Here is a 20,271-nt window from a genome sequence, read left to right as displayed (position 1 = left end):
TCGGCGCAAAAACAGTACCATTCTGAATCCCTTCAAAAGAAGCTCTCCATCCCCGTTCCATTCTTTCTTTTCTCACGCAGGTGCTTTACTCTCGACAACCTTCTCACTAATCCGACATTGGTCTGCCTACCCCCAGCAGCATCAGCAACAATGTCCGAGCAGGCCCCCCGTGTGTCCTTCTCCGACAAGGATCTCGAGAACGGCGCCCCCAACAACAACGCCGCCGCCGCCAACAACCGAAAATGGTCCACCGCCCCTGGTAACATCGAGGACCTCGACGAGTATACTGCTCTCCAAAAGTACATTTCCACCTACCGTGACCCCAAGGCCGCCGCCGCCGACACCGAGGGCGACAAGAACGCCGCCGATGCCACCAAGAGCAAGGCATGGTGGCAGTTCTGGCGCGCCGGTAACTCTAGCAAGGCTGGAGCCAACGACCCCGGTACCGTCCCCGAGGAATGGCTTGATACCGACATCAAGCAGGGTATCTCCAACAGCGATGTAGAGTCTCGTCGTAAGCGCTTCGGCTGGAACGAAATTTCTACTGAGAAGGAGAACCTTTTCCTCAAGTTCCTCGGTTTCTTCACTGGTCCTATTCTTTACAGTAAGTCTTCCATTGCAATCGTTGTTGTCTGCCACTATCAATTCCTCTCCACCCTCATTTCGTTTTCCCCAGCTTGCTAGCTACAAGCTTGACGATAAGCTTCGTTGAGTCCTGCATGCCAAGCGACTTCCCCGCAACGAAGCCGTCAATCCTCGCCAGTTTCAAAAAGCAAAGTGCTAACGCTAGTGCCACAGCCATGGAATGTGCAGTCCTGCTCGCAGCTGGTCTGCGTGACTGGATTGATTTCGGTGTTATTATTGGTATTCTTATGCTTAACGCTATTGTCGGTTGGTACCAGGAGAAGCAGGCTGCCGATGTCGTCGCTTCCCTCAAGGGTGACATTGCTATGCGTTCTACTGTTGTCCGTCAAGGCCAAGAACACTCTATCCTCGCTCGTGAACTTGTCCCTGGTGACATTGTGAGTGTTTACCCCACATCAGTTCTTTAGCAATTCACTGACATCCACTTCTCCAGATCATTGTTGAGGAAGGTTCTTCCGTCCCTGCCGATGCCCGTCTTATCTGCGACTATGACACTCCTGAGATGTTCGCCGAGTACAAGGAGCTCCGTGAGCAGCACAAGCTGAACCCTGAGGAGGACCCTGCCGGCTCTGAGGACGCTGAGGACGGTGAGGGCGAGGGTGAGGGTGTTGTCCACCAGGGCCATTCCATCGTCGCTACTGACCAGTCTGCCATCACCGGAGAGTCTCTCGCTGTCGACAAGTTCATGGGCGATGTTGTCTACTACACCACTGGTTGCAAGCGTGGCAAGGCCTACGCTGTCGTCACTGCCTCTGCCAAGTACTCTTTCGTCGGTCGCACTGCTACCCTTGTCCAGGGTGCTAAGGACCAGGGTCATTTCAAGGCTATCATGAACTCCATCGGTACGGCACTTCTTGTCCTTGTCATGTTCTGGATTCTCGCCGCCTGGATCGGTGGTTTCGCACGCAACCTCAAGATCGCCACTCCCGAGCACTCTGAGACCAACCTTCTCCGTTACGCACTTATTCTCTTCATCATTGGTGTCCCCGTCGGTCTTCCCGTCGTTACCACCACTACTCTCGCCGTCGGTGCCGCCTACCTCGCCAAGCAGCAGGCTATCGTACAGAAGCTCACCGCCATCGAGTCCCTCGCTGGTGTTGACATTCTCTGCTCTGACAAGACCGGTACTCTCACTGCTAACCAGCTTTCCATCCGTGAGCCTTACGTCGCTGAGGGCCAGGACGTCAACTGGATGATGGCCGTCGCTGCTCTTGCCTCTTCCCACAACATCAAGTCTCTTGACCCCATCGACAAGGTTACCATCCTTACCCTCAAGCGTTATCCCAAGGCTCGTGAGATCCTCAAGGATGACTGGAAGACCAACAAGTTCACTCCCTTCGACCCTGTCTCAAAGCGTATCGTTGCCATTTGCACTCTCCGCGGTGACACCTACACTTGCACCAAGGGTGCTCCCAAGGCCGTCCTCAACCTTACCGACTGCTCCAAGGAGATGGCCGACCTCTTCCGTGACAAGGCTACTGAGTTCGCTCGCCGTGGTTTCCGCTCTCTCGGTGTCGCTTACAAGAAGAACGACGAGCCCTGGGTTCTCCTCGGTATGCTTTCTATGTTCGACCCTCCCCGTGACGACACTGCCCAGACCATCATTGAGGCCCAGCAGCTCGGTGTTCCCGTCAAGATGTTGACTGGTGACGCTATTGCTATTGCCAAGGAGACCTGCAAGATGCTTGCTCTCGGTACCAAGGTTTACAACTCTACTAAGCTCATCCACGGTGGTCTTACTGGCTCCATGCAGCACGACCTAGTCGAGCGCGCCGACGGTTTCGCCGAGGTCTTCCCCGAGCACAAGTACCAGGTCGTCGAGATGCTTCAACAGCGTGGTCACTTGACTGCCATGACTGGTGACGGTGTCAACGATGCTCCCTCTCTCAAGAAGGCCGATTGTGGTATTGCCGTCGAGGGTTCCTCCGAGGCTGCCCAGGCTGCCGCCGATATTGTCTTCCTTGCTCCCGGTCTTTCCACCATCGTCTTCGCTATCAAGACTGCTCGCCAGATTTTCCAGCGCATGAAGGCTTACATCCAGTACCGTATCGCTCTCTGCATTCACTTGGAAGTTTACCTCGTCACCTCTATGATCATCATCAACGAGACCATCCGTGCCGACCTCATCGTCTTCATCGCCTTGTTCGCCGATTTGGCCACCGTCGCCATTGCCTACGACAACGCCCACTCAGAGCAACGTCCTGTCGAGTGGCAACTCCCTAAGATCTGGATCATCTCCGTCATCCTCGGTCTTATGCTTGCCGCTGGTACCTGGATCATCCGTGGTGTCATGTTCCGCTCTGACGGTGGTATCGTCCAGAACTTCGGTTCCACCCAGGAGATTCTCTTCCTTGAGGTTGCCCTTACTGAGAACTGGCTCATCTTTGTCACCCGTGGTGGCAAGACCTTCCCTAACTGGCAACTCATTGGCGCTATTCTCGGTGTTGATGCTCTCGCTACCATCTTCTGTCTCTTCGGTTGGTTGTCAGGTGACCCAGCTCAGACCTCTCCTCCTTCTGCTTTCTTCAAGAACGAGCGTCGCGATGGCTGGACCGACATTGTCACCGTCGTTGTTGTCTGGGGTTACTCCATTGGTGTCACCATCATGATCGCCATTGTCTATTACCTCCTCAACCAGATTGAGTATCTCAACGACCTTGGCCGCAAGAAGCGCTCCGCTCACGACAGCAAAATGGAGAACATTCTTGGTCACCTTTCCAAGCTCGCCCTCAAGCACGAGCACGACGAAAAGACTGGAGAGTCTCGCTGGCTTCTTGCCCAAAAGGCTTCCGACGATGATGACGAGGAGTAGATGTTCCGATAAACGTTTTTATACCCTCCTTGCATAATGGCTGAGGAGTTTTCTCTATTATCTTAATCTTTACATAGCACTGTGTTCATATACTGACACTCCTTCCGTCGTTACATGGTGACAGAGGCGGGGTTTAGAACTCTTCACCTGTATATAAATCGGACTAATGAAGAAATTCACCATATTAATTGCTTTCAATGTCTTTTGTTCCATGTTTACTATCTTGACTTCTCACCTATCTCGACTTTTATTCCTGGTTGTTTATTGCACGATACTTCTCACGTTCTTCTCTCGTAAAATCATTTGTGATGATGTCTCAACAAAGTGAACACCTCACCATACCTTACACCAAAGCCTTCGCCTCATCGAACCTCTTTGTGCAAAGGCGGTGGTGAGCTCTACCGTGCGCTGCTGGCATGCAATTTCCCAGGGTCCCACAGCCGCCCCACCGTGGGAAATTAGTTTCTCCTCTGTCGAACCCCATCGAAGCCCGTCCGTACTCCACTCCAAAGATCGGCCCCATGGAGAAAAGCGGACCCTACTGTAGGTTATCAATTTGATTTTCTTCTACAGGCCTACTACTGTCTGTGGGAATAAATTGAAAGTTACACTTTCGAACGCGCATTGTCTTGTGCCCTGACCACAAACACGATGGGGGACCTCGGGTTACCTCCTCCATATTGAAAAGGATAACTAAGGTAAGAAAGCACAGAAGCGTCTTTGAGCCCACATCCGGGGGCTTGTCCACTAACCCGCCGAGACGAGGTTTTGCGTCCTTGGCCTACGCACGCAGTTGTGTCTGTTCCATCGCACTTCGCGCCGTGCTGCGGGAGCGAGGGCAAAGCAAGCATTGAGATACCAAAGTCGGGAAGAGTTTACCCAACCGAACACGAGCCAAAAGCAAGGGCGAGCGAGCGCGATTTCGGTCTCGAGAGGAAAAAAAAAGCCAATGAGATGGTTGGGGTTGATCGCTTACCTCTGCATCTGCGATGGTGGCTTGTTTTGCTTGTGGGTTTTCTCTTTGTACCGATTGATTGACAAGAGGGTGCTGCTGCATGCGACACACACGCACCTATGCCTGCAGGCATGAGACAAGGGTCTTCTTGTTTCTTCTGCGTACCGCGGTTACTGTTTCTGCTTCTCGCTTCGCATATTTGGACCTTGTTCCCGACCGGTTAGGAAGTTTTAGGATCATTTCGCAATGCCTTGATGTGGGTATTGAAAAATAAAATAAAAGCTTCTGCCGTGGCGTTGAGATAATGGCCACGGTCGTCGTGTCCGTTCGAATTGGGCGATTTTACTTGCCAATAATACCACCCTCTCGCGAATTTGAAATCTGATTCGGGACACTACACGAGTCGCTTGCCAGCCAGAATGTTCCGCAGGCTCCTGGTGGAACTCCACCTTGCTGAGGTCTCATTTCTTTTTGCGTTTTTGGCGCTCTGGAAGCGCAATAATACGACGGCATGCTAGTCATGCCAGAGTGACTCCATGCGTCTGTTGTTATGTTTTGTTGTTGTCTTTGCCATTTTCAAACGCAAATGGTGAGTAAACAAATACTTGAAACGTATAGACCTATACTCCTCTCGTCTGAAGTTCACCATGCCACTTGTATCTTAGTTCACTGCGCTCTACAAATCTTCTCCATCCAATTCTACTCTGCAGAGAGTCAGAGTGCTTCAGTGCATTAGCAGGCTATAAGTGAAAAGCGTTGCATGCTGTCTGTCCTCTACCACGAACCCCCGCCCATTGATCATCCTTCCGAAGATGCAATATAGCAAACGGTATCATGGAGCGCTACACACGCAATTCATATCATTAAAGGGTCCGGATGGACCCCATTATGGCAGTTCGAAACCACCACGGATGTCCGGAAGAGCTAAAGTGCTGTAACACATGGAGAATCCTCAGATACAAAGTCGCCATGATTCGACGTTGTGAATCCGCACGCATCCGAGAGCCACCGGGACAAGCTGATGTGTGCAGTCTCTATTGGGGATATCTATCTAGTAGGCAACGAGTCCATCGACTGCTGACTTTCCGCTGTGGTTTTGTGACACAGCTGTATTGCGCTGAATCGTGCGTTTTCAAGTCACATGACGCCGACCAACGAAGCAGAGGACTCTTTTCTGTCATCTTGCATGTGAAGACTCGCTTTCACTTGCTTGCAATGCCGAAATTGATCATGATCAACATCATCATCATCGTGCAGTGCTGCAATAGAAACTACACCGGTATCTAGCGGTGATTTGACGACTCGACCAATGATGCCGTGATATGGGGCGCGTCATGCCCAGACAGATCGTCCTGTCGTGCAGGTAGATGGTGTAACGCCTCTTAGAAGGTTGTCGAGTAGAGCAATATCTCAGCTCGCAGAAAAGTCATGGAAACAGGCATCGATTTACACACATATGCAAAACGTTGTATGAGAGATGAAGCCAAGATGGTTGGTGAGTGAGATGTGACGATCGTGCTGTAGGACAATCTCACTTGAGTTTTATATGAGTCTGAAGCTAAGTTCGATACCACTCGTTTCGCGTCTTGTCTTGGACCTGTACTCTTCTTACACCTCGTCGATCGCCTTTTAATAGAATGTCAGATCGGAGAAAAACACGCTTTTAGAAAGATATTGTTAGACGACAGCGTTCGCTCACAACGCGTGTACCATCGCCGCGAACGCTACATGAGTACACATTGCGATCAACGCAAACAGCTCGATTGTCTCGAGTAGGTCTTGGTTTCTTCCTGACTTTCTTACATTTCTGCAATGTCAACTTGGCACCAAGTCCCCCTGCTCCAAGAGCTATCTCGAGATTGCTGCAGGTCGCCGTAGGCGATGTAAGATTGAAACGCCCGGGAAATGCATATCGACGAGTAATGGACAGCAGGCTCACTCACACCAAACTTTGGATTGTGCTTACTGTAATCCTCTCATACTCGGACTTCGGGTGGTTGGTATCATGCTTCGGATGACAATAAGAAGACAATGAGGGTTTTGTGATGAATGTTCGACCTGCGATGAAAAGACGACTTCGGTGGGTCTACCTAAAAGTATATATCTTGAGAGAAGACAAGGAAACAGGCGTCTTGTATGAAGACCACTTTACCCAAGTCTATCAAATAAATCTACTGTTCACTTGTGGTCGAACAGACGGCTCTGTCAAGGTTGATGTTTTGCACTGTCGAATGCGATGTACAACACATGTGTACTTTGATAATTCACTGAGATGGCTATAAACAAATATATCTTGATGCAGAGATGGGATCTCGCTATACACGCACGAAGAGAGTATCGCAAGCAGTCGTTCGACTTGGTGGTAGTATGTCTGCTGCGCCGAAGCATGTGAAGAAGAAGAAGAAGAAGAAGAAGAAGAAGAAGAACTCGGAGGTTTGGCAGGAGCTCCGCAATCAACAGACTGACACTGACGCCCGCCGCCAAGACTATGAATTTCTGGCTCGTCCAGCTTGCAAGTAATATGCAACTGCATCAAGAGCCATCTCTATATTCTCCTCTTCCCTGATAAAGATACCCAAAGATGGTGAGTGAGCAACGACCAGATGCAGAGAATTTACGTGCTGATGAAATGATACTCCCAGTCGTACAACAACCCCACGCAAATCTTTGCGGACGATGTCACCGAGGAAAAGGGCGAGAATGCTCGTCTCTCAGCATTCGTGGGAGCCATCGCAGTAGGAGACCTGGTCAAGACGACTCTTGGCCCCAAGGGAATGGACAAGATCCTACAGTCTGGGTAAGGAACAGAGAAAAAGCGGGAGAGAAAGGGCAGAGACATAGACAGTGGGACAGACAAGCTTACAACCAACTCTCGCGCAGATCAACCGGACAGATCATGGTGACAAACGACGGAGCAACGATCCTCAAGTCAATAGCGCTGGACAACGCAGCAGCAAAGGTGCTGGTCAACATCTCAAAAGTACAGGACGACGAGATTGGGGACGGCACAACATCGGTCGCCGTGCTGGCGGCTGAGCTCCTGCGCGAGGCAGAACAACTCGTCAACCAGAAGATCCACCCGCAGACCATCATCGAAGGTTACCGCATCGCCTCGCGCGCCGCCCTCGATGCTCTCCAGAAGACAGCCATCGACAACTCGTCGAACCCTGAGGCTTTCCGCAAGGACCTCCTCGCCATTGCCAGCACCACCCTCTCCTCCAAGGTTCTCTCCCAGGACAAGGAGCACTTCGCCACTCTCGCCGTTGACGCCGTGCTGAGAATGCAGGGATCCACCGATCTCACTCACATCCAGGTCATCAAGAAGGCCGGTGGCAAGCTCCAAGACTCATACCTCGACTCTGGCTTCATTCTCGACAAGAAGTTCGGTGTGAACCAGCCCAAGCGCATCGAGAACGCAAAGATCCTCGTCGCCAACACTTCCATGGACACGGACAAGGTCAAGATCTTTGGCGCAAGAGTCAAGGTGGAGAGCACTGGCAAGCTGGCCGAGCTGGAGAAGGCGGAGAGGGAGAAGATGAAGCAAAAGGTCGAGCGGATAAAGTCACACGGCATCAACTGCTTCGTCAACAGACAGCTCATCTACAACTGGCCCGAGCAGCTCTTCAGCGACGCTGGCGTTTCCAGCATCGAGCACGCTGACTTTGACGGTGTCGAGAGACTGGCTCTCGTGACCGGCGCCGAGATCACCAGCACTTTCGACCACCCCGAGCTTGTGAAGCTGGGACACTGTGACCTGATCGAGGAGGTCATCATCGGCGAGGACACTCTGATCCGCTTCTCTGGCGTCGCTGCAGGCAAGGCATGCACCGTCGTGCTACGTGGTGCCACCGAGCAACTTCTCGACGAGGCAGAGCGCTCTCTACACGACGCCCTTGCCGTTCTTTCTCAGACCGTCAAGAATCCCAAGACCACCCTCGGTGGAGGTTGCGCCGAGATGGTCATGGCCAAGGCCGTCGACCAGGCCTCTCAGAACGTTGCTGGAAAGAAGGCCATCGCCGTGGACAGCTTCGCCAAGGCTCTCAGACAGCTGCCGACCATTCTCGCCGACAACGCCGGTCTCGACTCTGCAGAGCTCGTCAGCAGACTCAAGAACGCCGTCTACAGCGGCATGACCAACAGCGGTCTCGATCTTCTGACCCCTGGTGGCGGTATCGCGGATATGAGAGAGTTGGGCATCGTCGAGGCCTTCAAGCTCAAGCAGGCTGTCGTGAGCAGTGCCAGTGAGGCAGCAGAGGTGAGTTTTACAAAATATGAGTAATGCTTCTAGGAACGTCGAGACTAATATCCCTTCTAGCTACTCTTGAGAGTCGACAACATCATCCGCGCCGCACCCAGAAGGAGAGAGCGTATGTAAAAGCAAACATAGATTACGGCTGAGAGGGACGCAAAAGTGAAATGTATATTTTCTTCCCCTCGTATGAGGACACCGGGGCGAATCTGAGCATAGATGTGGGGTATGAACGTATAGAAATGCCGTGAACACAGGGTGCACATTGGCTACCTGGTAGCTTCTCAAGCAATGCGCCAGAAGATGAACATGCTGGCACCAAAAGCCTTCTCGACAAGTGCATGGTCCTAAGGTCAGATGTCTTCACTGCTGGCACCGGCGCTCATCCGAGTACATATGCAGTCCGTCCAATGAGTAGTTAGCAGTAAAGGTGCAATCAACATGTCACGTGTCGTAGCTGGTTCACAGTCAAGGACAGGGTCACCAGCAGTGCTTAGACCTCGAGGCTTGGCGATATAATCCACTCGCAGTTGGAGAGCTTCAGAGACGAGCAATCATCTTTCTTTTGCACATCAACTGCACCACCAAATATACTCCCCACGAGCTCAGGATACGAAAACGGTCGAACCGAAACATCACGGCTCCGACCACGTGCAACTTCCACAAGAGCAGACGCAACCTACAAGCGCCGCTTCTCCCACGGAGGACATCTCCTCTCGGAAAATGTCGAAACGGCCAGCAGTCGATGATCTCGCCCAGACACTTGATTCTCCCGCCTCGAAGCGCTTGAGGATCCAAGGAGAAGATGAATCGCCTTCCATAACAAATGGCTTCACAGGCAGGGGAAAGGAGAACGGCAACGGAGTGAATGGAATCTCACAAGCGGCGCTGGAAGAAGAGCAGGAATTGCTAGAAGCAGGTATTACACCTATAGACAACCAAGAAGAAGAAGAAGAAGAAGAAGAAGAAGAAGAAGAAGAAGAAGAAGAAGAAGAAGAAGAAGAAGACTACGATGAGGAGGACAACGAACCCGCCATATCAGCACCAAAGCGCCAGACCGCGCCCACGGAAGGTTACTCGGATCTCTACCTCGACACTATCAATCGCGCCCTGCTGGACTTTGACTTTGAGAAGCTCTGTTCCGTCACGCTGTCCAATATCAATGTCTATGCGTGTCTCGTGTGCGGAACCTACTACCAGGGACGAGGACCGAAATCGCAAGCTTATTTCCATGCGCTCGAGGTGGGACATCATGTTTACATCAACATGCAGACCAAGAAGGTCTATGTGCTGCCAGAAGGGTACGAGGTGCAGAGCAAATCGCTCGACGACATCAAGTTCGTTGTCGATCCGACATTCACCAAGGAAGATGTCATGAAGCTGGACAAGACGCATCCTCAAGCCTGGGATCTCCAGGGGAGGAAATATGTGCCAGGATACGTGGGAATGAACAATATCAAGGCGAATGATTACTTCAACGCCGTCTGTCACGCCCTGACCCATGTACCGCCGTTGAGGAACTATTTCATGCTCGAGGACCTGTCGGCGCGCAACCAGCTCGTCCAGCGCTTCAGTATATTGTTGCGCAAGATATGGAACCCAAAGGCTTTCAAGGCTCACGTCTCTCCCCACGAGCTTCTGCAGGAGATATCGCTGCAGTCGAAGAAGCGCTTCTCCTTGACCGAACAGTCCGACCCGGCCGACTTCCTGTCGTGGTTCCTCAACAATCTACATCTCTCTCTAGGTGGAAGCAAGACCAAACCCAAGAGCAGCATCATCCAGAAGATCTTCCAGGGCACGATGAGGGTGGAATCGCAACAGATCACAGCAAGAGCGGATGCACAAGACAGGCTACGCTTCGAAGACGCAGCCATCAATTCGAAAAGCGCGCCATTTATGATCCTGACTCTAGACCTACCTCCTTCGCCTCTGTTCCAGGACGACAGAGAGAAGAACATCATCCCGCAAGTGCCCCTGACCGAAGTACTGAGGAAATACGACGGCGTGCGCGCGCAAGAGCGCCTCAACACGCGCATGCGTTATCGCCTCATGCATCCGCTCCCACCCTATCTGATTATGCACGTCAAGCGCTTCTCACCGAATAAGTTTCTGCAAGAGCAAAGAAATCCCACTATCGTCACTTTTTCACCGAGGGCACTAGACATGTCTCCGTATGTGGAGCCTAACCCAGCGCTACACCCCGCGGGCGAGCCCGTTACATACGACTTGGTCGCCAACGTCACGCACGAGGGTGTTCGAGTGAGAGACGACAGTGTCGAGGGCGAGGCAGAGAAGAAAGTGTGGAGAGTGCAACTACTTGATCGAGGAACGGACGACGACGGCGGCGGCGATGCAAAGGGCAGCAGCAATAAAGAGGGCAGCGAGCGATGGTGGGAGGTTCAGGACCTGTTCGTCAGAATGGTCGAGCCCGAGCTGCTGAGCACCAAGGAGGCGTACGTCATGATATGGGAGAGGCGAAGGACAACAAAGACCAAAGGCAAGGGAAAGATGCAATAGGTGTAGGGGACGCAAAAAGCCCAGAAACAGGCGGTATGGCATGGCACTGCATTGCATTGCATTTGCATTGCAGAGTATGCCAGGCACGAACAGAGACTGGCGCGTTCGGCGTCTCTCCTCCGGCAGAGGATGCAGCAAGGCCCACAAAGCGAATGGACAGGTGGTGGCTAGGTGGATCCTGCTGTTGTGCTACTTAGCTTACCTACAGGACTAGACTTTGGGCAGCAAGCGCGCAGAAAGCAGGCAGCCAGCCAGCCAGCCAGCCAGCCACTGATAAGAGAGAGCCAGAGGAGGAAAGGAAAGACAACAACCCCATCCGAGCCAAAGTGCAAGGATCCCGCCTCTATCGGGCGTACTGTACTGTATGAGTGTAACAATGTGTACTATCTGCTCCCTCGACCCCAGCTCCTGCCAATTATGTGTCCACACGCTCATGAGTCTGAGCTGCAGCAAGACCACCGGTCAGAGAGAGAGCAAGAGTAGTCGTTGCTGTCGGATTAGGCAGCTAAGGCAAAGCAAGGCCGCGGGGAGAGCTCCGTTATCAGTGTTCCCTTCCAAAAAACAACTCACCATTTCCCCGCATTTCTGGTCTGGTCTGGCTTCAGAAGACGAGCAGGCGTCCTGCGTTTCGTTGTATACGTGAGTTTTATCATACCATAGGCTTTGAAAACATGTCTAAGCTGGCTCGAGGCTGGGTAGATAAGCTTGCAGGACAGCTTTGTTTCTCGCCAGCGAGATTGCATTTCACTCCCAGCGTGATCTATATTGACGGGCGGCTTGGCCGGCGCTTCTGGGTCGAGGGCGGCACAGCACAGTACAACACAGCACAGCAAGGCTAACGACTCATCTACTGTCTGTTGGTATTACTGTCATATGTGCAGTAGTAGTAGTAGAGACATACGACATGCAGACGCGCGCGAGGGTTCAGATAAGCATTTCGTGTGTCTCCAGGGTCCTGCTGATAAGACTTAGGTTGATTGAACCCTCCCTCTGTCCCCTCCCTCTGTCCCCTCTTCCCTCGATGACGATCATGTGCTTGGTTAGGTCCCATCGTTGGTGTGTGCTTGCCCTGTGCTGCCTGCCCTTCTCGCGAGTCGGACGACGACTTGCCACATGCACGCGACCACTAGAGACGGACGAAGCCTCGAGACAAGACTCGGACTGACTAATTGTTTTCCCACCCTGAGAATGACCTAGGTGGAAGGAAACGATTCTAGAGCTGGGGTTTCTCCTGCATTTGTCAGTACGAGTGTGGATTAGCTAATAGCACGCAAGAAGGGGACCGATGATGAATGACTGTCAGTCACAGAGAGGGAGAGAGAGCCAGAGAGAGGCTCTGCACTCTGACTCTTATCGGCAGCCAGGATAAGGATTAAGGTTCACACGGCGTCCCATCCCAAAGCTTTCCCGATAGCCTTCACTTGCCTTCCACCTCAAGGTAGCTTCGTCTCTCACTGCGGCGTAGGCGGCGTAGAGTACCTGATCTTTGGAGTTGTGCAACCTGCGACCTGTAAGCCCCTGTGTCTTGCCTTCTACTACTACTGCTGTATACCTTCTTCCTCTCCCTGGTTATCCACGAGTGCCTGTCCCAGCAGCTCTTCTTGTCCCTACCTAAGTAAATCAGATCAGATCGGATCAGAGCATATCGAGACAGCCCTTCCTACTGCCGCCTTGTCGTCTTTGTTTGTGTCTTGTATACACTCTCCTCCTCTCCCTGGTCTGCCCTCTTGCCATGTCCGAAGCTCCCCTGTAAGATGCTTTCGAGATAGCATTTGAATAGGGTTTCTTTGACGATACGGTCTAACAAGATACGAGTGACCGATTTGACCCTAACGAGGTAGTCTCTATCGTACCTTATATCACATTATCTCCGCCTTTTAGTTGCGGGTAGCTGCTTCTGAAACATCGACATCAGTCATTCGTCGCTTTTATCCACCGACTTGACTCGGACTTGTCACCACTGCTGTTGTCGCTGTTGCTATCTTCATCTTCATCATTTACCATCATCGTCACCGTCATCACCACATCCAACCAGCTGATTCTCTTTGCCTTTCGACATTCTTTCTTCTCTTAATTGAATCCGTATCTCTCTGCGCATCATCTGTATCCGCCTCATCTCGCCCGTGGTATTTGTTTCCATTCAGGCGCATTCGCATCACATCACACATTGCATCACATCGCTCAAGCATCCCGTCACCACTCTGCCTGTCGAACAAAGCCAAAGTCTGTCTAGACCATCCACACACTTGGATCATCTCGGCTCAGTCACGACAACGCCTGACGTCTGCCACGTGAGACGCTCTACACTCGACACTCGAGCCTCGACATCCAAGTCACCCCCGGTCACCACAGTCACCTCGTTTTCCACTTCTTCCTATGCCTGACAGCGGCTAATCGACTACGGATTTCCAACAACAAACACACCACCATCGCCTCTCAGCGTCCCCAGTAAACAGGTGGGGGGCTTACCAGCGACCTCCTCCCTCCCTACCGCCATCATGGCCTCCTCGAGTCGATCCTCGCGCAATCCTCCCGGACCTCAGGTTCCGGACATGCAGATTGGAGATTTTGTCCGACAGCAAGTCATAGGCAAGGGTAGCTTTGCGAGCGTCTACATTGCCTCACACAGGGTTCGTGTCCTGTAGAGTTCCACCCTGCCATTCTCACTCATGCTGACTGCCAATCACAGAAGAAGAGATCATATGCCGCCATCAAATCGATACACACCTCGAAACTCACCACGCGACTCAAGCAAAACCTCGACTCGGAGATCCGCATCCTTAAGCAGCTGCAGCATCCTCACATTGTCGCCCTGTTCGCTTGTGTCGAGACGCCGGGAAACATTCATATAGTCATGGAATACTGTCAGCTGTCCGATCTTGCCGCTTTCATGAAGTCTCGCAACGCTGCCGCCCAAATGCACGAGACTCGCAAGATCTTTGAAAAATACCCCAACCCGCCGAACGGCGGTCTCAACGAAGTGCTGGCCCGGCACTTCATCAAGCAGACGGCCAGCGGCATGAAGTACCTGCGCGAGAAGAACATCGTCCATCGTGATCTGAAGCCACAGAACCTACTCCTGAATCCGCCACCCACATATATGCAGAGACAGAGGCCCGAGGACGTGCCTCTTGCTGTCAGTGAACACTCTCTGGTTCCTGCCGCTGGCATTTCATCATTACCCATGATCAAAATCGCCGACTTTGGCTTCGCTCGCCACTTGCCTGCCGCTTCCTTGGCCGAGACCTTGTGTGGTTCTCCCTTGTACATGGCACCCGAGATTCTGAACTATCAAAAGTATGATGCCAAGGCTGACCTGTGGTCCGTTGGCACCATTTCATACGAAATGGTCGTCGGAAAGCCACCTTTCAGGGCGAGTAACCATATCGAACTGCTCAAGAGGATCAAGGCCGCACAGGATCTGATCCAGTTTCCCGCCGGCCTCGCCGTATCCAGAGAATACAAGACGTTCATTCGTACCATGCTGAAGCAGGATCCCATCGAGAGGACCAGCTTCGAGCGCTTTTTCCAGGATCCGGTCATCGTCGGTGACATTCCCGGCCTTGTCGGAGAGGACATTCCTCAACCACCTAACCAATCAATGGACTTGGCAATGTCACAATTGACGGATCGTCTGAGAAAGCAGGCCATCACCTCGTCGGCACAAGACCGTGAGGAAAGTGCCAACGCGGCTCCCCAGAAAGCTGCACCGAGTCCTGCCGTCCAGCCCACCCCTGAGACTACGCGGAAACGATCTATGGAAGGCATCGCACGGAAATCATCCGTCAGTAGAAGTCCGAGAAACTTGGAACCTGAGCCGGCAAGACCGTCGAGCCAGACCGACTCGCGCCGGCCGGTCATGTCGCACCACCCGACAACTCCTGCCCCCTATAAGACTCGTCAAGGCATGGAAGCCGCCCCACAACCATATCAGAGAGTCAGTCGTTTCGCAGCTCCTGGCACATCAGCACCTGCCAAGTCAAACGTAACAGCTCAGATCCAGCAAGAAAGAGCATTACGAAGAGCAAACCCGCGAAACAGCGCTGAGGATGACATTGCATTCGAGCGCGAGTGGGTCAAGGTTGACAAGCAGGCGACCGAGGTGAATGCTCTGGCGGACGAGCTAGAGAATAGGTTTCAGAGAAACACCCACGAGCACGCCGGACTGGTGCGCCGCGCTACAACACAGGGAGCGCCGACTTCTGCCACAGGAGCACAGCCTGCAGCTCCTTCAAACGCTGTACAGATAGCATCTGGACGACGCGCCGACCCTACAATTCATGACAGAAAGCCGTCGTTCGAGCGTCGCTATGCCCCAAACCCGAGTTATGCGACAAGCGCCTTGCAGAAGGTGCTAAACGCTGCCAACGCCCGCCTCTTTGGAAGCTTAGGCACTTCGCCACCATTCGCCCTTCACTTTGGCAAAGGTCCTTCGCCCCCACAGGGCTATGGCGCTTTCCCTCAATATCCTGCACCTCTTCCGGTTCTCCTCACAGATGGCAGAGAATCACCGGGTCCTGTTGACGAGGACTCCAAGATGTGCCGAGCCGTCGAGCAAGCTGCGACTCGAAGTGATGTAGTGTATGGGTTTGCAGAAGTCAAATACAGACAGTTGCTGCCTGCGACGCCCTCTGCTGAGGACGGCTTCAGTATACGCCCGATCAGCAACCTAGAGCACCCGCTGGACGCCGACGGAGAGGCTCAGGAAGAAGAGTTGACGCAGGTTGCTATCGCAGCAGTCGCCGAAGAGGCTTTCGTGCTTTATGTCAAGGCATTGTCGATCCTGCTCCGAACCATCAATCTGGTCCGGTATTGGTGGGAGCGGCACAGGCCGGCCGATAACCTGCAGGCCGGCACTTCGTTACCGACGAATATTCGGACTGTGGATGCTAGCAAGAGGATGAATAATGTGGTGCAATGGGCTCGCAACCGGTTCAATGAGTGTCTGGAGAAGTCTGAGGTCGTCGGTCGTAGACTCATCGAAGCACAGAAGCAGCTCCCGCCTACTCACCCAGGACATCCAAGCAAGCACAAGCCGACCGAGAACTCGGCATCGGGCAACAATTTTGACCTTCCCGTCGAGCAGATCCACTTGACAACCGGAGTCACCGCCGAAAGACTGATGTACGAGCGAGCATTGGAGATGAGCAAAGCTGCGGCGATCTCGGAACTCGTCGGTGGCGGCAACAGCAAGGAAGAAATGCACAGTTGCGAATTGAGTTATGTGACTGCTGTGTGTCTTCATGAGGCAGTGTTGGAGAATGACGACGAGCTTTCGTTCAAGCTGCCGAGTGAATGCAAGAGCAGATCTGACGACGAGACGATTAACGGATTGGGCGACGAGGACCGAGCGACGGTCGTCTACAGTAAGTTTTTTTTTCTTATCTTTATTTCGTATATCAAGCCCCCATCGGGTTTTGTTGCTGACTATTACGTGTTCCAGTGGTCAACAATACGAGAAAACGACTCGACGGCTTACGCAAGAAGATTGCAGCATTCAATGCTCAGCAAAACGCGGCGAAGCGTCTCTCGGCTACGTCGTTGTCAAACAAAGGCCTCTCACGCACGTCTTCGACCTCGTCTCCCGCGCCTACTGTAGCAGGTGTAGGAACAGACACGCCGCCCAAGTGAAGGATGACCAAGCCTTCGACCATGTTCGTTGTTGCTATGGTGACATCTCTGCTTCAGTTTCACCAGAAGTTGTAGATTTCTGCTGCTATACATGGGCTACACGAGCGTCTCTATCCCCATTCTCTTTTCTCTATCACAGTCTTCTATGCAGTCGACAGCAGCAGCATGACCACAATGTGTGATGCGAACCGCGACGACGATCATTTTTCTTTTCTGCTTTCCGGTGTCGTCGTCGTCGTCTACTTATTTTATTGATCAAGTACCACAATTGTCACGAATACCCATGAAATTCTTCTTATCTACACACTCCAATCGCCACTCTTCGCCCTTTCTTCTTTTTTTCTTTTCGGACAATGATACTTTTTCTCATACAAGGAAGCAGTCGTGAGAACAAACCATTGCAATTGGCGCACACTGGATCTTTATTCTTCTTCGTTTCTGCCTTTTTCTTCGTTTTCATCTGGGCACTTACTCGAGGAGTACCTATGCATTATTTCTCACAGCGGGTTTGTTTCTTGTGTTGGTTGAAATCGAAGATATATGAATGGACTGGACTGGACCGGACAAGGGGCGCACAGAGAGGGCATTTTCTTCTACTGTTTCTTTTTCTTTTATCAAATTGCAAGATAATCCACCCTTTCTGTTCATCTCGTTTCCGGGGGTTGTTCTGCGACGGGCCTGTTTATCGTGGAAGAGTTGAATGGATGGATGGATGGACGAATAAGGAGGTCGAATAACTGGAATTACATACATACAGAAATGACATGAAATGAAACAAATATGAGGTTTCATGAGATTTTCGACATTTGCGCAGATCGAATGACTCGAGGAACACGAGATGAGATAGGACTACAGAGATGCGATGCGATGCGATGTGATTAGATGAATTGGGTAGACGGATGGATGGATAAACGGATGGACGAATCATCCAATCGCCAGCCTGTAAAGAAGACCGTAAGAAGACCGTAAGAAGACCGTAAGAACGACTGTAAGAAGACTGCTGGATGGATAGAAGGCGTTTCCCACTCACTCGGTCGTTCTTGAACTGTCGTTGCTCGGCTTCTCTGTTTTCCATGGAGTCTCTATATATGTTCCCTGCTACATTCATGTCTTTCAAGAGGATACCTTTCCTTACCTTACCTTTTATCTGTACGCTTTGTACATGAGCAGAAAACACACCTCAGTTTCAAAGAGATAGAAGCGGGAGAGGAAAAGGTATGTTCATTCGTTCTCTTGCTTACGCGAATCCGCAAAAGAGGATGCGATGTAATCTGGAGAAAAAGAAAAGGAAAGGGCAGAAGCAAATGGAGAAGCAACGTTCGCCTGGTCGTGTGATGTAATTGTTGCTAGAAAAACCTCCGGCTTTCACACGTGTTGGAGGACTCTATATGGCTCATTGGGGTAACTAGTTAATCTCGTCGTGTCGTCTTCTTTCATTCGAGTTCCTCAGTGTCTCTTCCTGCATCATCATCATCATCATCATCATCCATCGTTCGAATCAGCTTCGAAGACGAAGAAGAATCGAAGACGAAGAAGAATCGAAGACGAAGAAGAGAGACAGAAGGCTCACGACACAAACTCAACCATGACACTTCCATTCCTCAGCCCGGCATCGCCAATACTCGAGTCCAAGAGCTCGATGAGATTCTTGCCCATGAAGATCAACTCAAACTCTTGCTGCTGCTGCTGCTGCTGCTGTCCTGATCCTGCATCGTTCTCCGTGACTATCGGACTCGCCTTGAGCCATTCGTAGATCCGACTGACTGGATCAGAGAGTGAGAACCTACGGATCTGGCGGCCGCCTGAGTAGCGGAATTGGATCCTTGTCGTTGTCGCTGGGGAAGTGTCTGTTGGTTCTGTGTGGGGACGGTCAGAGGGGATCTGAGCGAACGGTGATGACGATTCCGAGGAAGAAGCCGGCTCGGTTGTGTTCGTCTCTGGGGGTGGAGGGCCCATGTCTGATAGATCCATTGCGTCGGGGTCGACGTCGAGAGCCTTGCTTTTGCCTTTTGATGCTGCTGCTCCAGATGGAGGTGTGGGAGCCGCCGACGAGGGCTCTGCTTTCGTCAATGCGTCGGGATCCAAGTGGTTGCCATTGCCGCTCGAGGAGGCGCCTTTGCTTTCCAGGCTGTTCTGCATGGCCATTTCCAGCATTTCCTCTTCTGTCATGCGGCCCACGTCCTTTGCTTTTTGCTCGGGTTTGCGCGTGGCGACGGGGTTCTTGGCGAAAGCCTTTAGGGAGTAGCGATCCAAGAACTCGTGGAGATCCATCAGAAAGTCAGAGGCCGAGGGCAAGGGACTGCCAGACCATGTCTTGACCTGCTCGCCGGTGCGGGGGTCCACGATGGCGATGTGAGGATATATGCTCTCGTTGTCGCGGTTGTGCATCAGATAGTAGTTCACGTATTGCGCTCCCTGCGGATCGTCCTTGTTGAATTGCAGGAAGACAAAGTTCTCCTTGATGGTCTCCTTGACCTGTGCATTGCGCCATATGTCTCTGTTGAGGGCGGAACAGTCAAAGACAGAAGGGTCCTGGACGTTGACCATCAACCACTTCTCCTCTTCTTTGCCCTCGTCGCGGGCTTCGGTGAACGACAAGGTAGACATGATGTCGACTGGAGGTTGGAAGAGCTGGGCGAGCAGGTTGGTCTTATTTGACTGCTCCGATGCGCCTCCTGTCATTCTTGCTCTTGCTTGTCTCTGTGCTTCGGGGTCGTTGTTGTCCCACACCGACGGCTCTACACGTTGATTGAAGATGCCTGGTCTACCGGCCGCTGAACAAAGAAGTCAGCAATCAGACAAACCCCTGTGCTGATGTCTCCCACAAACATACCTCTTCTCTGTCTGGCAGCCATCTGCTCCATGACGGCAGCATTCATGTCGTCCTCCCCGCCGCCACCATAGTAGTCCGATGGCCCTCCGACCAGCGTCTCGGTGGTTCTGGCCATGGGAGCGCGCACTTCTTCCTCTTCGATGCCCCCCTGACGATACATTTCCTCCTGCATCCTGCGAGCCACGGCCTCATCGTCCTCGTACGAGGCCTGGCCACCGCGCAAGTCTCCTTCATCATCAGAGTCGATCGTCACCACTCCCCGCTCGTCTTCATGATAGCCCGACCGAGGCGCATCGCTTGCTGGATGTGAAGAGTGCGCTCCTGCCCCTGCTGCTGCTGCTGCTGCTGCTGCTGACGATGATGAGGTCTGAGGCATGGCTGCCCCCATGTCTGCTCCATCGCTGTCAAAATACAGCTGGATGGCCTGTTCGAGGTTGTTGTCCGTGAGGGTCAGGTACTGCTGAGCCCGTTCTGGATCGGCCGACGTGATTGCAGCAAAGTTTGCAATGTTTTCATCCATCTTGATCGATGTTGCTTTTGTGATGCCTCTGTGGATTTGTCGTAAAGAAAAAGTGGTTGACTACAGGAATCGGGAAATCAGAGAGATCCGGAGTTGAGTCGGGCTATGT

General features: G+C 52.3%; 5 protein-coding genes across 5 annotated transcripts; 4 read left to right on the top strand and 1 right to left on the bottom strand.

Moving 5' to 3' along the window:
• Positions 1 to 150: 150 nt before the first annotated feature.
• AAFC00_002474 (uncharacterized protein) lies at positions 151 to 3,457 on the top strand (the record flags this gene model as incomplete). The annotated part of the gene is made up of 3 exons (XM_069341792.1): positions 151 to 604; positions 799 to 1,022; positions 1,079 to 3,457. 3 exons carry the CDS (start codon positions 151 to 153, stop codon positions 3,455 to 3,457), a joined length of 3,057 nt encoding a protein of 1,018 aa, XP_069198300.1.
• Positions 3,458 to 6,993: 3,536 nt separating this feature from the next.
• On the top strand, positions 6,994 to 8,787 carry AAFC00_002473 (uncharacterized protein; the record flags this gene model as incomplete). Its single annotated transcript, XM_069341791.1, has 4 exons — positions 6,994 to 6,996; positions 7,055 to 7,209; positions 7,293 to 8,667; positions 8,728 to 8,787. 4 exons carry the CDS (start codon positions 6,994 to 6,996, stop codon positions 8,785 to 8,787), a joined length of 1,593 nt encoding a protein of 530 aa, XP_069198299.1.
• Positions 8,788 to 9,384: 597 nt separating this feature from the next.
• AAFC00_002472 (uncharacterized protein) lies at positions 9,385 to 11,178 on the top strand (the record flags this gene model as incomplete). Its single annotated transcript, XM_069341789.1, has 1 exon — positions 9,385 to 11,178. One exon carries the CDS (start codon positions 9,385 to 9,387, stop codon positions 11,176 to 11,178), a length of 1,794 nt encoding a protein of 597 aa, XP_069198298.1.
• A 2,498-nt stretch (positions 11,179 to 13,676) lies between these two features.
• On the top strand, positions 13,677 to 16,809 carry AAFC00_002471 (uncharacterized protein; the record flags this gene model as incomplete). Its single annotated transcript, XM_069341788.1, has 3 exons — positions 13,677 to 13,808; positions 13,868 to 16,544; positions 16,622 to 16,809. The coding sequence occupies 3 exons, from the start codon at positions 13,677 to 13,679 to the stop codon at positions 16,807 to 16,809; spliced, it is 2,997 nt and encodes a 998-aa protein (XP_069198297.1).
• A 1,566-nt stretch (positions 16,810 to 18,375) lies between these two features.
• AAFC00_002470 (uncharacterized protein) lies at positions 18,376 to 20,162 on the bottom strand (the record flags this gene model as incomplete). Its single annotated transcript, XM_069341787.1, has 2 exons — positions 18,376 to 19,583; positions 19,643 to 20,162. 2 exons carry the CDS (start codon positions 20,160 to 20,162, stop codon positions 18,376 to 18,378), a joined length of 1,728 nt encoding a protein of 575 aa, XP_069198296.1.
• Between the last annotated feature and the right edge of the window lie 109 nt (positions 20,163 to 20,271).

The sequence above is a fragment of the Neodothiora populina genome (assembly GCF_041146345.1).
Source record: "Neodothiora populina strain CPC 39397 chromosome Unknown canker_contig_15, whole genome shotgun sequence".
Taxonomy (NCBI): Eukaryota; Fungi; Ascomycota; class Dothideomycetes; order Dothideales; family Dothioraceae; genus Neodothiora; species Neodothiora populina.
Note: the sequence above shows the minus strand (reverse complement) of the source record. Positions and strands in the feature narration are given on the sequence as shown.